Source organism: Nycticebus coucang, chromosome 12 (assembly GCF_027406575.1).
Source record: "Nycticebus coucang isolate mNycCou1 chromosome 12, mNycCou1.pri, whole genome shotgun sequence".
NCBI classification, from domain to species: Eukaryota; Metazoa; Chordata; class Mammalia; order Primates; family Lorisidae; genus Nycticebus; species Nycticebus coucang.
This window is the reverse complement of record NC_069791.1, coordinates 2,774,245-2,792,182: the sequence shown is the minus strand read 5'-3', so window position 1 is coordinate 2,792,182 and position 17,938 is coordinate 2,774,245. Positions and strand designations below refer to the sequence as shown.

Below are 17,938 nucleotides of genomic sequence, written 5' to 3'. Positions count from 1 at the left end.
CTCATAGTTTTTTTTTTTTTTAAACTATAGTCTGGCACTCCAACGGTCTGAGGGACAGTGAATTGGCCCCGTTTAAAAAGTTTGAGGACGCCTGGAATAGACAGATGTGGCAACATTATGCTGAAATAGAACTGAGTCACTTGGCTCGGTGCCCGTAGCACAGTGGTTACAATGCCAGTCACATACACCGAGGCTGGCAGGTTCAAACCCGGCCCAGGCCAGCTAAACAACAATGACAACTGTAACAAAAAATAGCCAGGCATTGTGGTGGGCACTTGTAATTCCGTCTACTTGGGAGGCTGAGGCAAGAGAATCGCTTAAGCCCAAGAGTTGGAGGTTGCTGTGAGCTGTGATGTTATAGTACTCTACAGAGGGCAACATAGTGAAACTCTGTCTCAAAAAAAAAAAAAGACCTGGGTCACTGAACACAAAGGAGACAGAAGTGACCCTGATGACATTGACTTATGTTGAGAGACTCAACATATCAGGAGAAATAGCTACATCAGGAGGAAAATAGATTTTGTGGGGAAGATCACAACTTTGGAGGCCAGGCACAATGGCTCATACTTGTAATCCCTGCACTCTGGGAGGCTGAGGTGAGCGGATCACTGGAGCTCACAAGTTCAAGACCAGCCTGAGCAAGAGTAAGATGTGGTCTCTACTAAAAATGAAAATCTGAGGCAAGAGGATGGCTTGAGCCCAGGACATTGAGGTTTTGTGAGCTATGACGCCACAGCACTCTACCCAGGATGATAGAGTGAGACACTGTCTCAAAAAAAAAAAACAAACCCACAAAGATCACAACTCTGGTTCTAGACATCATCTTTGTCAGTCTGGGCTGCTCTAATAAATCGCCATAAGCTGAGTGCCTTAAACAACATTTATTTCTCACAGTTCTAGAGTCTGGAAGTCTAAGATCGAAATGTTGGTAGATCCCAGGTCATGTGAGGGCCTACTGGAAGCAGACCATATTGGCTGTCTTTTTGTATCCCTACCCAGCAGAGGAGAGCTACCTAGCTTTATGGCTCTTCTGACAAAGGCATTAATCTTGGCCGGGTGCAGTGGCTCAGCCTGTAATCTCAGCACACTGAGCACGGCTGAGGCAGGTAGATCACCTGAGCTCAGGAGTTGGAGACCAGCTTGAGCAAGAGCAAGACCCCATCTCTACTAAAAATAGAAAAACTAGCCAGGTGTTGTGGCAGGTGTCTGCAGTCCAGTCCCAGCTACTCAGGAGGCTGAGGCAAGAGGATCACCTGAGCCCACCAGTTTGAGGTTGTAGTGAGCTATGACACCATTGCACTCCAGCCTGGGGCAACAGAGTAAGACTCAGTCTCAGAAACAAAAACAAAAACAGGCATTAGGGTGGCGCCTGTGGCTCAGTGAGTAGGGCGCCAGCCCCATATGCCCAGGGTGGCGGGTTCAAACCCAGCCCCCGCCAAACTGCAACAAAAAAATAGCCGGGCGTTGTGGCGGGCGCCTGTAGTCCCAGCTACTCGGGAGGCTGAGGCAAGAGAATCGCGTAAGCCCAAGAGTTAGAGGTTGCTGTGAGCCATGTGACGTCATGGCACTCTACCCGAGGGCGGTACAGTGAGACTCTGTCTCTACAAAAAACAACAATAACAACAAAAAAACAAACAGGCATTAATCTCCTTCATGAAAGCTCCATCCTTTTGATCTAATCACCCAGGGCCCAACCTCCAAATACCATTGCATTCGGTTAATGTTTCGATCTATGAATTTGAGGGGAGACACAAACATGTCTCCATCACAGATATGTTTGAGTTGGGGTGCTGGTGAGTCATGCAGGTATCTGGGAAACTTAGGGATACAGAATATTACAACCAGAAGTATATAACTGCAGGTCATCGTCACAGAATCCAGGGTTGAAACCACAGAAACAGATAATTACTGAAGGAGCCAGAGTAAGCGAGAGAAGAGCAGACAGCTAAGAGCACAACCCTGGGGAAGGCACGTCGAGGAAGCAGAGGTGAAGCTGTGGTGAGGAAGAGCCAGGGGAAACGTCAGAAAGATTGAATTGCACATTCTCTGGGGTGAGGCCCAGTGAGGTGGCTCATGCCTGTAAGCTTAGCACTTTGGGAAACCGAGGGAGGAGGATTGCTTGAGGCCAGAAGTTCAAGACCAGCTTGGACAACATAGCAAGACCCTGTCTGTATAAAAAATAGAAAAAAATAGCTGGGCGTGGTAGTGTGCACTATAGTCCTACTTACTTGGGAGGATGAGCAGAATTACCTGTGCCTGGGAGTTTGGGGTTGCAGTGAGCTATCATGATACCACTGCACTCTGTCTAGCCTGGGCAACTGAACATGACCTTGTCTCAAAAAAAAAGGAATAGTTCTGCACCTGTGGTTCAGTGGGTAGGGCGCTGGCCCCATGTACCAAGGGTGGTGGGTTCAAACCCGACCCCGTCCAAAAATTGCAACAAAATATTGGCTGGGCGTTGTGGCAGGCACCTGTAGTCCCAGCTACTCGGGAGGCTGAGGCAAGAGAATTGCCGGTGCCCAGGAGTTGGAGGTTGCTGTGAGCTGTGTGATGCCATGGCACTCTACTGAGGGCAATAGTGAGACTCTGTTCTTAAAAAAAAAAAAAAAAGGAATAATATAGAATCAGAAGTCAAAAGAGAATTTCAAGGAAGGAATTAACAAAGAAGTCGAAAGAAATGACTAAATGAATAAAAATGGTCACAGGATTGGATAATTTGTAGGAATTTTACTCAAGTGATTTGAAAGTAGATGACAGATTACGAACTGTGAAAAAAGTAAGTAAGCAAGACAACAAATACAGTTTACGGGGACCAGAAATCTCAAATCAAGAAAGGGTTCTACCTTATCATTTGCCAGCTACATATAACAACTTAGGATGCATTACTTAAGATTCACCTTGATTTCCTCATCCGTAAAATTTTAAATGGTGATAATGATGATATCTTCTCTATGTCTACAATGTTAGAGGAACAAACTGAAAAAGATTCAGGAAGGCACATTGTAAAACATGAGATACACATGTAAATGTTATCTCATCATTCTTTCTAGTACTAGCAATTTAAAGAAAAGGGAGAAACAGCCGGGCGTGGTGGCTGGTACTTATAGTCCCAGCTACACAGGAGTTGGGAGGCTAAGGCAGGATGATCACTTGAGCCCAGGAATTTGAGATTGCTGTGAGCTACGATGATACAGCACTCTACTGGGGCAAAAAAGCGAGACTCCGTCTCAAAAAAATAAAAAATAAAAAATAAAGACAGAAAGAAGAGGGAGATATGGGGCAGGAACAAATTAAGTTTTGTTGTCATAATACTGTGGGAAGATGAGGCCCAAGGGAGAGAACGAACACCCAAATAGTGTACTTAAGAGAAAAAAAGCATCATTCAACCCGCGGAGCTATGGCAAATCTAAAAATCTCAAAAATGGCCAAGGTCCCCAACTGGTTTGGTCAAAAAGTACTTTTTGTACCCAGTCAAAAAGTTCCAACCCACGGGTACCTTTCTCATTGGTCAGTTTGAATCAAGTGGAGAAGCTGTTCCAGCTGCCACAGAAGCAGAACTCTCCGGGTCCCAGGAAATTAAATTTCTACAGATTCCTAAGAGCTGAGTCAGCCTGGGAAGGACCCCACAGGTGCATCCTGTGGTCTCCTTGAGAAGACCTTTGGTCTCTTAGACCTCACCCTTCCTGGCTATCCTCTCTCAATAAGCCACGCAGCTCTAGTCCTATAGCACCATCAAGCTCGGTGGACCTTCATTTGAGAGATGGATTGCGAGCATAGACAAGGCAAGCCTGAATGCCTGCTCTTTCTGTTTTTTATTTATTTTTCTTTTGTAGTTCAGTGGATACATATGAACCTCAGCTGCACACTTCAGTTTGTCAATCTATAAAACAAGAGTAATAGTATGTACTCCATAGAGTTTTGGGGAAGATTAATGTATAAACGAGTAAAATTGCGCCTGCCACATAATAAACGCTCAAAAACGCTGGCAATTAATACATAAAAGCATTGTCATATGCAAGCATGCATGTCTTATGTTAGGATGATAGAGTTATTTGTCGACATTTTGATAACTACCATTTTATGTCAGCTTGAGATGACAAACCGCCCATCCTTTCAAGGACTGAGGAGCCAAAATAAGAAATGGTCAAATCTCCTTCTTTGTGTATTTATTTACTTACTTATTTGTCTTACTCTTACTGCCCTTTCCCAGGTGCAGTAACGTGGTCACAGCTCATTGCAACCTCTAACTCCTGGGCAAGAGATGATCCTCCCTGTTGGGGACCAGCCCCTCACCAGGATCGTGGGGTACCTGTTAAAGTGGAATTGACCGAATGGGGAAAAAGAAGACTTAAGACAGCTTGCGCCTGTGGCTCAAGCGGCTATGGCACCAGCCACATATACCTGAGCTGGCGGGTTCGAATCCAGCCCGAGTCTGCCAATGGCTGCAACCAAAAAACAGCCGGGCATTGCAGCAAAAGCCTGTAGTCCCAGCTACTTGGGAGGCGGAGGCAGGAGAATCGCTTGAGCCCAGGAGTTGGAAGTTGCTGTGAGCTGTGATGCCACAGTACTCTACCTAGGGTGACAGCTTGAGGCTCTGTCTCAAAAAAAAAAAGACCTGGGTGGCGCCTGTGGCTCAGTGAGTAGGGCGCCGGCCCCATATACCGAAGGTGGCGGGTTCAAACCCTAGCCCCGGCTGAACTGCAACCAAAAAATAGCCGGGCGTTGTGGCTGGCGCCTATAGTCCCAGCTGCTTGGGAGGCTGAGGCAGGAGAATCACTGAAGCCCAAGAGCTAGAGGTTGCTGTGAGTCCTGTGACATCATGGCACTCTACTGAAGGCAGTAAAGTAAGACTCTGTCTCTATAAAAAAAAAAAAAGACCTAAGACAGAAAGAGAAAGTTTACAGGTGGGTCTAGGGGCCTCTGTTGACCCCGGTGAGACACCATTGAGTGTGCTTTGCCCACTCTGCTCTTCCTGAGTTCTCTCAATGTCAATTGTAGATGGGAGGTTTATCAGCTAACGGAGAACTGAGCAAAGATCACTCTGTGGGCTATTTGCGTCACACATGAGCAACTGTATGAATATATATGTTTTCTTCCATTATCTCTGCCTCCTTTATTGATAGTTAACTATACTTAGCCCATCATTCTGGAGTTAACAAAGAACATAAACTTAAGGCAAAACAGTATGTGCCCACATCTGCTCAGTTGGCCTTGCTCTTCAGGGGTACAAAGGGGCTGGTAGACCTCTTGTTCTCCTGTGGGGCAAACTGGTTGATGCCAATGTCCACATTGAAGTTGGGAGAGAAAGAAGTCCTTCCTCTCATCTCCCTCCCAGGGTCTTCCCTCTGCTTGTGTGGGTTTTGGCTGCACACATTGTTCCCAGTGACTTTTGTAACATCTACCCCTCTACCAGGGTTTCTAAGTTCCAGAGCTGCGCCTGCCACCCCCAATCAATTACCTGGCCAGCCTGCACTGTTCCATGTGCACACAGCCATTTAACCTGCAAGCAGGCAAGTTGCAATCGCTGTTTCGTTCCTCAAACATGTTTTCTGCAAGAATTGCACAGACTTGGTATTAGTCAGCAAAACTACTTTCATGAAAAACCAATTAAAATATTAAAGCCAAGCTGCTGTTTCTTTGCTCAGTTAAACTCCTAAGCTCTATTTTGCTGTTGGATGTTTTTCTCTCGGGGGTTCAGGGTCCCCAATCTCTATTTTCCCCCCACTCCCCACCTCAGCCTCCCTACTAGCTAGGACTACAGGCATGTGCCACCAAGACCAGGTAATTTAAAGAAAAAAAAATTTTTTTTTAATATTCCTCCCTCCCCCCAAACATAAATATATATGTATATTTATTTATTTATAAGTTGGACATTATTTATAAGTTGGATACTGCCGCAGACAGTATCTAGGTTACCCGCTACAACCCATCTTGGCTGGGTAAGGAGGACCCCCAGTCCGTTCTCCCGTGCACTTCTCCGCAGCGGCCTCAAAGAAATTTTTATTGTAGAGATAGGGATGACCAAATTTAATATCCCTCTCAGGGTGTTTCAGTTGGATTCCACCAAATCCTTCTTTATTTGTTCTGAAACAATACAAAACTAAGAAATTTTGATAGTCCTAGGTATTTGGAATACCATGAAGAGCCAATGTTAGCATATTAATTGTAGATAAGCTTTGTATGACACTTAACATGGAGTCCCACAAAATACTTATAAATGAAACCAGGAAGTGAAGACAATTAAAATAGATTGAATTGTCACATTCCATGGTGAGGAAGTAAAATATACTGAACATGGAGACTGTGGACCAAGATTAGTACTGGGCCTTCCTGGTCCATAGCTGACCATCACAACTAATGTAAAAATTCATGTGACTCATTTATTGAGTTGTACAGGCTGGCACTGCGCTAGACTCTAGGGATACACTGGGATAGAAAGGACAGAAATCCTACCCTGACAGTTTAAACAAGTGAACTGGAAAAAGGTGATGCAAAGGTAATTCAAGGTATTTTATATATGAAATGCCTGATGCACTGCCTTGCCCAGGGTAGTCAGTAAATAAATGTTGCTGTTGAATTGTTACATTAGTTTTATTCTCCTGCTCTTCCCATTCCTTATACACCCCCAAGTTTTTGTTTGTTCTTCACTGTTGTCTTGGTGACTGCAACCTAGGCTGTATTCAGTTCAACAATTCTGAAACATACTTTACAGACACAAACAATGTAACCTAGTCCCATGTACCCTCGTATTAATTCGAAATAAAAATAAAATTTTTTAAAAAACGGAACAAAAGTAAATAAATGAATATGAGACACAAAAAACAAAACAAAACAAAAACCTGGCTTGGCGCCTGTAGCACAGTGGTTACGGCGCCAGCCACATGCACCGAGGTTAGTGGGTTTGAACCCAGCCTGGGCCAGCTAAACAACGACAGCTGCAACCAAAAAATAGCCAGGCGTTGTGGCGGGCTCCTGTAGTCCCAGCTGCTTGGGAGGCTGAGGCAAGAGAATCACTTGAACCCACAGCACTCTACCCAGGGTGACATAGTGAGACTGTCTCAAAATAAATAAATAGATAAATATATGAAAAATAAAAACGAAACAAACATTGAGCTCTCATTGTGTGTCAATCCTCACAAAAACCTTTTAGGGCTGGTACTATTACTATTCCCATTTTACGGATGAATAAATCCAAGTACCAATAGACTACACGAACTAGCGAGGAGGCGCTGGGGCCTGCGCGGACTGGATGCAGTGTCAGCTAACACATCTGTCACCGGATAAACGCAGGGACACTAGCACCGAAAGAACCTATGAGCAGGACTTGCTAAGAATGGTCTCCTTTTTCATGGACAAAATAGTATGTCCAAAGTGAACGTGTTTAAACCGCCAGCTCTCATCAGACTCTCGCGCCTGGACTCGAGACACGCAGGACCACAGAAGAGCAATTATTTTCTTGAGCCACGTGGTCCTGCTCTCGGGAACTCGGTACTCTGACCCATTCCTTGGCAACGCCTTTGAGGAAGGCGCATGGCCAGCCCAACGCTGCGGAAGGGACCCGGAGCCGAAGCCACCGCGGAGACTAAGGCCGCGGACTGACCCTGTGCCCACTCCTTTCCCAGCTTGCACCACGGGACCGCGACCACGCCTTCCGGCGAGCGGCAGGGGACGCGCGTGCGCACGGCCGCCGGAAGCGCCGCCTGCTCGTTGCATGCTGGGAGTGGTAGGCCCGGGCCCCAGCCCGCGGGCTGCCGTCCGCCCTCTCCATGAGGCTGCTGGCGCCCGGCCGCGCGGCACCGACGCGGGGAGCGCGCCTCGCGCTGACTCAGCGGCGGCGTTAGCCGGCCCTAGCGCTCTTTCCCTTCCTGGGGCGCTGACTCCGCCCGCCTGCTCGGTAGCCTACCCGCCCGGCGCCACGCAGGAGAAGGTGCCAGGGGACGCAGAGCAGCGGGAGGCGCGCGGCCCCGGCCCCTCCATCTCCTGCGTGGGCGCTGCGGCCGCCGCAGAGGACTACAGCGACGAGGACCCTCGGGAGTGCAGGCGGCATGGAGCGATAGGAAGGTGACTTGGGGCTCGGCCCGCACGAGGCTGCGGGGAAGTCGGCGCGGGCGGATCTGTCCGGGGGAGCCCGGGCGTGAAGAGGGTGCGGGCCGGGGCTGCTTGGCGCTGCGCCCGGGCCGGGCTGGGCGGGGGTGGGTTGGAGCGTGTCCCGAGTGCGTGGCCCCCGCTTGCCGGGGGTTTCATCACCCGGATCGTCACGAGGCTTCCTTTTGGGGAGGGATCCGGGGAAGGCCGGGGGGCGGCCGGCGCGGGGGTCGGCTCGCCTGCGGCCCCCAGCGCGTCTGCAGAGGTTGCGGCGCGTTCCAGCAACTCCAACCGTAGAGCGCGCGCTGCGTTCGCCCTCCAGCCGGGACAGAGAGGGAGCAGGAGAGCTATTTCTGGGGGGGAGTACGTGGCCGACAGGACGCTCCCTCGCTTCTCTAACCTTCCTACCAGTCCTGCAGGAGTAGCGAAGCGTGATGTTTCCCTGTTACCAGAAAAACGAGTACTCTTTGAAAGCGTTAATAATTAGTTTTTACTGGGAGGGAAGTTACGTTTTATTAAAGCGACTTGTCAGCCTAGTGTTAAAAGGCTGGAAAGATTAGGTCCTAGGCTGGGAAACTTTTTCGCTGATATGGAGGAATTTTTCCAAATTGTTTGATTATTGATTTAATGGCTATCCAGCAAAAGTCAAGGCTTAATATTTTAACTACGTTGCTCACCTTCCCACAGAACCTTTGCAAGATGCGTAATTGACATGTGTACCGTATTGTAACAAGTGTTAAAATAGTACGTGTGCATGCACAGCCTTTTATCGGGAAAGCTGTCCCTTTTTAGTAGGGGTGTAACTTTTTGTTTGGACACATGGAAGTAATTTACCGTGTTCCATTACACACTGACCGTCCTAGTGCCTTTTCCGTGGGGATTACTTCTGTACTGACAACTGTAACTAGTTTAATGTTTCCTTGGGTTGCTTATTGGCCATGCACTTACTCTTTCTCTTGATAAGATCAAAGTGATTTGACCAAGCTTAAATAATAATTTTCCCTATAGCTGTGGCGAATTCCAGAAAGCTTTTTTTTTGAGACTCACTATGTTGCCCTCTGTAGAGTGCTCTGGGGTCACACAGCTCACAGCAACCTCAAACTCTTGGGCTTAAGCGATTCTCTTGCCTCAGCCTCCCAAGTAGCTGGGACTACAGGGCACCTGCCACAATGCCCGTCAATTTTTTGTTGCAGTTGTCATTGTTGTTTGGCAGGCCCGGGCTGGATTCAAACCCCCACCCTTGGTGCATGTGTCTGGCGCCATAACTACTGTGCTACGTGTGCCAAGCCTCCAGAAAGCTTTTATAGGACCTCTAGAAAGCTTTTTTTTTTTTTTTTTGTAGAGACAGAGTGTCACTTTCTGGCCCTCGGGTAAAGTGCCATGGCATCACACAGCTCACAGCAACCTCCAACTCCTGGGCTTAAGCGATTCTCCTGCCTCAGCCTCCCCAGTAGCTGGGACTACAGGCGCCCGCCACAACGCCCAGCTATTTTTTGGTTGCAGTTCAGCCGGGGCCGGGTTTGAACCTGCCACCCTGGGTGTATGGGGCTGGCGCCTTACCTACTGAGCCACAGGCTCCGCCCAGGACCTCTAGAAAGCTTTTATAGGACTTCTCAATCTGGCATTCATAGGAACTCTGAAATTGTCTTTTCTCTCTGTAGGCATTTTCAGGGAACCGTCATCAGATTTTCCTATTATTTTTTGGCTGAGTGACGGGGGAAACTGTACCCGTTTTGTGTTTTCCCATCTGTTTGAAGTGGTCATCCACTAGTATGATGCAAGAATGCTCCAAGTAGCTCCCGTCCCCATTGGGATGGGAAAAACATGGCCAATAAGCAACCCAAGGAAACATTAAACTAGTTACAGTTGTCAGTACAGAAGTAATCCCCACAGAGAAGGCACTTGGAGCTACCTCTTAACTACATAAATAACCATTTGAAGGCCCACTGTGTGCCTTTCCTCACTGAAGTCTTTACAGCTTTTTGAGACAGATGGTCTTTTTCCCATTTCAGAGGAAGGGCTCTATCTCAGGTTTTGTAATGTGTCTGCCTGGCCTCAGTTACAAAATGACAGTATTACGATACAAACTCAGGTCTTTCCAAATCCAAAAACAACTATGTTCTAGGAATATAAGGTATTCAAAACAGTCCTTACCCTTTAAGGTTAATGGGAGAAAAGTGGTAAGCTGGCCTTTAGGGAATAGCAGTGTGGAGGAGGGAGCATCTAATTCAATTTGGGAGGGTTAGAAAATAGTCAAAAGAACTGTTCCTGCAAAAGATCACCTCTGAGTTAAATTTCAAAGGACAAGCAGGGGTTAGCCTAGTAAACAAGAAAAGAGAGCAGTGTGTGCAAGGGTGAAAGGCGGGGTACTACCACAGGACTGCCTTGGGGTTTGGGGTCCTGGCCTTGCTGAGGTGGGGTGCAGAATGGAGAGGAGTAGATTTGGAGGCAGTGGGGAGTTCACTGCTTTATTTGCAGGTACGGTAAGAACAACAGAAGAGACTCAGCTTTCTTCTCCGAGGCTCTCAGCCCATACTGCGATTTAGCATTTCATGTCCAGCAGGCCCAGGGAAAGGTAGAAAGCACATGATGGTGTGAGTCCCACAGCCTGGGTCTGCTAGGCTTGGCCCTGCATCCCCTGCCCAGTTAGTCTTTTGACCTCTTTAGATTCCCTTTGTTTATGATAAAAAAAAATACCATAGCCTTTTAAAGGGAGTAGTAAGACCTGGTCTCCCTACTCTTTGGACTTGAGCCTGAATTGGAGGTTGCTGTGAGCTGTGACGCCACAGCCGTCTACCCTGGGTGACAGCTTGTGATTGTCTCAAAAAACATAAATAAATACAATAAATTTTTTTTTTTTTTTTTGTAGAGACAGAGTTTCACTTTATTGCCCTCGGTAGAGTGCCGTGGCGTCACACAGCTCACAGCAACCTCCAACTCCTGGGCTTAGGCGATTCTCCTGCCTCAGCCTCCTGAGTAGCTGGGACTACAGGCACCCGCCACAACGCCCAGCTATTTTTTTTTTTGTTGCAGTTTGGCCGGGGCTGGGTTTGAACCCACCACCCTCGGCATATGAGGCCGGCGCCCTGCTCACTGAGCCACAGGAGACGCCCTAAATACAATAAATTTTTAAAAATTAAACAGTGAGATGGGCGGCGCCTGTGGCTCAGTGAGTAGGGCGCCAGCCCCATATACCAAGGGTGGCGGGTTCAAACCCAGGCCCCGCCAAACTGCTACAACAACAACAACAACAACAAAAAAGTAGCCAGGCGTTGTGGCAGGCACCTGTGGTCCCAGCTAACTTGGGAGGCTGAGGCAAGAGAATCGCCTAAGCCCAGGAGCTGGAGGTTGCCGTGAGCTGTGATGCCACTGCACTCTACCAAGGGTGACAAAGTGAGACTCTTGACTCTAAAAAAAAAAAAAATTAAACAGACTTTTTCTCAATAAATAAAGAAATCTGAACTAAAAGACTTAGTGAGCAGTTGCTCACTCCTGTAATTCTAGCTCTCTGGGAGGCCCAGTCGGGTAGATCGCCTGAGCTCACAGGTTCGTGGCCTCACTGAGCCAGAGGGAGACCTCCTCTCTAAAAAAATAAAATATAAATGTTATTTTCATGCCGTATCGAGTTTGCTCCATGTTTGCTTAAATAAATACACATTCTGTCAAAAACTAGGCTGCCTTTTGGGTGCTAATCATGTTCCTTTTTGAGATTGTTAGAGCCTACATTGTGAAGAAGTGGTGTACTTTCCAGAGATTTAAGAAAGTTCTTAAGTGAGAGTAGTCAGTATTAAATCATTTGTGATTTTTGTGTATACTATTAAATTTAAAAAAACACATTTCTAGAAATGGCTGCCAAGAGAGGAGATCTGTAAAAGACGAAATTGGCCCATTGTTCAAAAGCTAAATGACTGGTTTATCTTTTTTTTTTTTTTGGCCAGGGCTAGGTTTGAACCCACCACCTCTGGCATATGGGACCAGCGCCCTACTCCTTGAGCCACAGGCGGCGCCCTAAATTACTGGTTTTTCATTCTATTCCTTCCTCTTTGATTTGACTTATCTTGCAGTACTTTATAAATACTCCAATAAGGATTTTCAAGTCCGAGGTCAGCCATTCTAAATATTTTTTTTAAGTTATGATCTTGGTATCTGGCTGGAAGTCGGCAAAATTTTATAGTTGTTACAAGGAGATAATCTGAATTCCTCAATTTTTTACTTAACATGGTTGCACAATTGCACTTTAAAGTATTGAAGGTAATGTATAAAACTGCATAAATTAGATGCAGCTGCCGTTTAAAGTAGAAAATAAATAACGTTGTGTACTTTATTGACAATCCTGAAGAAGAAAGTTTGAGAACTTAACGTACACTTTTTCAGATTTTTGGAAATTGACACATTAGTTAGATACTTGGCAGGGTCCATTCTTCTGAGACTTAGGCTCCTGAAATTGTAGTTTGGGGTAACTTTCAAAAGAAACTTTTGACATACTTAAGTTTCTTTGCATAATTTTATCCACTTGTTATGGTATTCTGTACAACATCTGTTCATCAAGTATTGTTTTCTTTCAACTTTATTTTTTGTGTGCAGATGTTTGTGGATTCTTCTGTGGGATCAGAGGGCACGCCTATCATAACCGGGAAACTCCAAGTATAGCAGTGAGGATGGATGAACAGGCTCTTTTAGGGCTAAATCCAAATGCTGATTCAGATTTTAGACAAAGGGTAAGTTGGTCTGACTAATCATTTTTTTTTTTTTTTTTTTTTTTTTCGGCCGGGGCTGGGTTTGAACCCGCCACCTCCGGCATGTGGGACCGGCGCCCTACTCCTTGAGCCACAGGTGCCGCCCCTGACTAATCATTTTTTAAAGCATGTTACCAGAGATCTACTTTAAAGGATTTGAATTAAAACTGATGATAAAAGTCTACTTTGGGTAAAAATGAATAGAGGTGAATTTGAGGTATTTAAATATATTCTGAATACAGAAATAGGGAGTGTGATAGTATCATGATTTATTTTCTGTTTAGTTGGCTGAACAAAAATATCAAACTCTCATGTGGTTCAAGTCAGGTCTTCATGCAACATCAGTCATTATTTCTAATTATTTAAAAGCTGTGGTTCTGCGCCCGTAGCTCAGTGAGTAGGGTGCCTGTCACATACACCGAAGCTGGCGGGATTGAGCCTGGCTGGGGCCTGTTAAACAACAATGACAGCTGCAACCAAGAAATAGCCAGACGTGTGGCAGGCACCTGTAGTCCCAGCTATTTGGGAGGCTGAGGCAAGAGAATTGCTTAAACCCAAAGAGTTTGAGGTTGCTGTGAGCTGTGTAGCACTCTACTGAGGGTGACATAGTGAGACTCTCAAAAAAATACATAAAATAGGGCGGCGCCTGTGGCTTAAGGAGTAGGGCGATGGCCCTATATACTGGAGGTGGTGGGTTCAAACCTGGCCTAGGCCAAAAACTGCAAAAAAAAAAAAGTATATATATATATATATATAAAATAAAAGTTGTAATGCAGGGTCATGCCCGTCGCCCAGTGGGTAGGGCGCCGACTGAGGCCGGCGGGTTTGAACCCTGCCTAGGCCTGCTAAACAACAATGACAACAAAAAAAATAGCTGGGTGTTGTGGCGGGTGCCTATAGTCCCAACTACTTGGGAGGCTGAGGCAAGAGAATCATGTAAATCCAAGAGTGTGAGGTTGCTGTGAGCTGTGATGCCACAGCACTCTACCCAGGGTGACAGCTTGAGTCTCTGCCCCACCCCAAAAAAGTTATAATGCAAAGGGTTGTTCAAGGGACTTTCCATAGTAGTGGACATGCTTGGCTTGATCTGTACAAGTCCTTGTGTTGCCTTGTTATTTAGTCAGGCCGACATAAACAGTTATGATATGCCCTGTCTTAAGTTACATAAAATTACATGGCAGAGAGCCCATTAACAGGTGCAGGGATGTAGCTGGGTGAATGTAAACAGTGTAACCTATAGTTATAATCATGCTTGTAGCTGAAGGGGAGAAGAAGAATCTGAAGAATATTCTGAACTATAGGGTAAGTGGAAGGAGAGAGCTGGGGGTTTTTTTGCAGGTTTTGGCCGGGGCTGGGTTTGAACCCGCCACCTCTGGCATATGGTGCGGATGCCTGACTCCTTTGAGCCACAGGCACTGCTCTAGGAGAGAGCTGTTTTCTTTCTACTTCTGATAGTAAAGTTTGCTTTTTTTTTTTTTAAATAATTATCCTTCTGTGACCCAATTATTTATTTATTTTTTTATTTTTGTTTTTTTGCAGTTTTTGGCCGGGGCTAGGTTTGAACCTGCCACCTCTGGCATGGGGGGCCAGCACCCTACTCCTTTGAGCCACAGGTGCCGCCCCATAAAGTCTACTTTTTATAAATGAGCTAAATGAGGTTAACAATTCCACTAAATTTTATAGCAGTGTTTTGCTTTGAAGATCTTTTTTAAAGTAGTTAAAAAAAAAAATCCCAGGTGGCTTCTTAACATAGTATCTTGTGCAAGTCTCTGCTGTTATTTAAGTAACCCTCCAGAGATTGGAAAATAATAGTTGCGATGCAGACAGTCTGGCTAATTACAAGTTAGGACATCAAAAGACATTTATAGTCAATGTCTTCCCTGTATAAACAGGTATCTTTTTTCCCTTGAAGTTTAAACTACTTGCTTTTAAACATAGTTGAAACATCAGAGATCTTTATTTATTTATTTATTTTTTCAGACAGGGTCTTCCCCTGTCCACCCACCCCTGGGTAGACTGCTATGGTTGGTTCTAGCTCAGTGTAGCCTCAAACTTCTGGCCGCCAGTGATCTTCCTGCTTAGTTCTCACAAATTGCTGGGGTTGAATGTGTGAACCACCTCACTTGGTCGTGTGTTGTAGATCTTTGCCTGTAGTCTAGCTAAGTATTGCATGCTTGTTATCCTAAAAGCCTTGACTGTTTAGTTACTAGGTGACCTTTCCCATTATTTTTTATGTGCCTTTTTGAAATCTTTTGTTCTGTAATTATTAAATTCCAGCATCTGACATACTTTTTTAAATGTGCCATGATTTTTTTTCAACAAAGTAAAACCAATACATTATTAGTAGTTTTAGCATAGAAGTTATGCTTTTCGTCAAAAATTTGTTTTTAGGCCGGGCCCAATGACTCACGCCTGTAATCCTAGCACTCTGGAAGGCCAAGGTGGGTGGATTGCTTTACCTCATAAGTTCAAGACCAGCCTGAGCAAAAGCGAGACCCCGTCTCTACAAAAAATAGAAAAACCGGGGCAAGAGGATCACTTGAGCCTGAGCTGGAGGTTGCTGTGAGCTGTGATGTGCCAGGACAGTCTACGCAGGGTGACAGCTTGAGACTCTGTCTCAAAATATATATATATATATATATTTTTTTTATTTTATTATTATTTTTTTGTGTGTGTGGTTTTTGGCCGGGGCTGGGTTTGAACCTGCCACCTCTGGCATATGGGACCGGCGCCCTACTCCTTGAGCCACAGGCGCCGCCCTATATATTTCATTTTATCTGTTTGTTGTGTTTTTTTTTTTGAGACAGTTTCACTTTGTCACCCTTGGTATAGTGGTGTGGCATCATATCTCTCAGCAACCTCAAACTCTTAGGCTTAAGCAATTCTCTTGCCTCAGCCTCACAAGAAGCTGGGACTATAGGCACCTGCCATAATGTCCAGCTATTTTTAGAGAGGGGATCTTGTTCTGGCTCAGGCTGATCTAGAACCTGTGAGCTCAGGCAATCCACCTGCCTTGGCCTCCCAGAGTACTAGGATTACAGGCGTCTGCCACTGTGCCTGGCCAATCAAAATTGATACTACCAGTCACAGGCATATTTTAAGCATTTAGGTCCAGACATAATTTGATAACCTATTAAGCAAATCTGGGTAACAGTTATGATGAAAGAGAAGGAAATCTTAAGGAAAAGATAGTCGTTCAGTTATAGTTCAGGAATAGTGGGAACTTGATTCAGTTTGGGGATGAGATATGACAGCCAGCCCCAGTTGCAGCTGTCTGTAGTTCTCTGATACTCACACGGACAGTGAAGGAGCTGGACTGGCTGTGTTGTCCCTGGGGGACTAAACCATTAGAAACAAGTGAATGGGGTAGAAGACCCGGTAATAGAGCTGGACTAGCTCCTCAATTTCACAGAATTTTTTTTTTTTAATGCTGGTAATGCATAGGTCTAGAGTGCAAAGACGTCTGTTAAAAAGTAAAAACTTTTAGGTAACTTCCTCCTTTTAAAATAGACTCATCTTTGACCTAAAACCTGCTATTATTTAAAGAAAATGCCATGTCCGTGACAATTTTAGCAGCTGAAAGCCCCCCTCCCCTTGTAAGTGAAATAGTAAGGTTAGGATGGTAATGGAACATAAATGATCAGCTTCTACCTTGTCCCCGCCCTGGCTCCTGAAGTGTTCCTAGAGGAAACCCTAGACTTCCCATACTACCGTTCAAAACAACTGAGTCAGTATCTTCTTCAGCTTCCTGGGCTGTAAGCTTCCTTAATTTCTAAAGATAGCCATTATTTATTCTGGACTGTTTTCCAATATCAACAACCAATTCTCTCTCTCTCTTTTTTTTTTGTGTGTGTGATAGTCTCAATTTGTCACCTTAAGTAGAGTGCTGTGGCATCATAGCTCACAGCAACCTCAGACTTTTGGGCTTAAGCAATTCTCTTGCCTCAGCCTCCGGAATAGCTGGGACTACAGGTGCCCACCACAACAATGCCCAGCTATTTTTAGAGACTGGGTCTCACTCTAGCTCAGGCTGGTCTGGAACTTGTGAGCTTAGGCAATCCACCTACCTCAGCTTCCCAGAGTGCTGGGATTACAGACATAAGCCACCCTGTCAACCTAGCCAATTCTCTTCTGTGGTCTGGGTGTCTTACAGTTCCATTCTGGTGCTACCAGGAGTTAGAATCACAGTCCAGTATGTGGTATAAGAAATATTTACACTTTGTCCCTGGATCCTACAAGTTAAGGGCTCAGTTTCACAAAATGGCCCCTACTGGGACATTAATCAGAAGTCCAGAGCCTCCGTGCTTCTGAGGGCTCACTGTAAAATTGGCAGCTCTCACCATTCCCTTTTCAGTTTCCACAATCTGATGTGGTAGCTCCCAGAACTCAGGGAAACAGCTTACCTGCTATACCAATTTATTATGAAGGACACAACCCAGGAACAGCCCCATGGAAGAGATGCCCCGGGGCGGGGTCTGCAGGACGTGCTCAGCTCAAGCCCTCCAGGGTGCTTTTCTGTCTCACTCCTCAAGTGTTGGAGAGTTTTTATAGAACTCAGTCTTGAGTCCCCCCCCCCTTTCCAGAGGTTGGTGGTTGAGGCCAAAAGTTCCAACCTCTCTAATCACTGTTCTTTCTAGTTAGTATCCAGCCTTAAACCCCAGGCTGTCTAGGGCTCCTACCCCAAGTCTTCTTATTAGCATAAATCTCCCACGATCCTGAGGAACTTACTATAAATAAAAAAAGACAGCAGTCTTATCATTCAGGAAATTCCAAGGGTTTTCAGAGCCCCAGGCCAGGACCCAGTAACAAAGTGCAAACATATTTCTTCTACCACATACTGGAAATACTATTTGGGATCTTCATCTGGTCACTTTCCTTTACCTGGTCTTCTGTCGGCGGAAGCAGCCACTGAACCTGCAGTGGGAACTCGCTCCCTCATGCACACGACTGCGTGGCAGAGGAAACTGTCCTCAGAATGTAAGCGCAGTGGCCTTTGTCTCTGACCCAGAGGAAAAAAATAATGTTCCGTCCTGATGCAGTGTAGGTGTGTGTGTGTAAATTACTTATATAGACAGAGCAAGTTAGAGAAAATAATTCTGCTGGTTGCAATTTACTCT

The 17,938-nt window shown here is 45.8% G+C and overlaps 1 protein-coding gene across 9 annotated transcripts in view; it reads left to right on the top strand.

The window, feature by feature from the left end:
• Window positions 1-7,751: 7,751 nt before the first annotated feature.
• XPOT (exportin for tRNA) overlaps window positions 7,752-17,938 on the top strand; it is a 50,604-nt gene continuing 40,417 nt past the window's right edge. For all 9 annotated transcript variants that reach the window (XM_053555925.1, XM_053555924.1, XM_053555921.1 and 6 more), the window contains exons 1-2: window positions 7,752-8,061; window positions 12,670-12,803. In XM_053555925.1, the coding sequence (XP_053411900.1) occupies window positions 12,744-12,803 (60 nt within the window). In that variant the 5' untranslated portion in view covers window positions 7,752-8,061; window positions 12,670-12,743. The remainder of the gene's footprint in view (window positions 8,062-12,669; window positions 12,804-17,938) is intronic.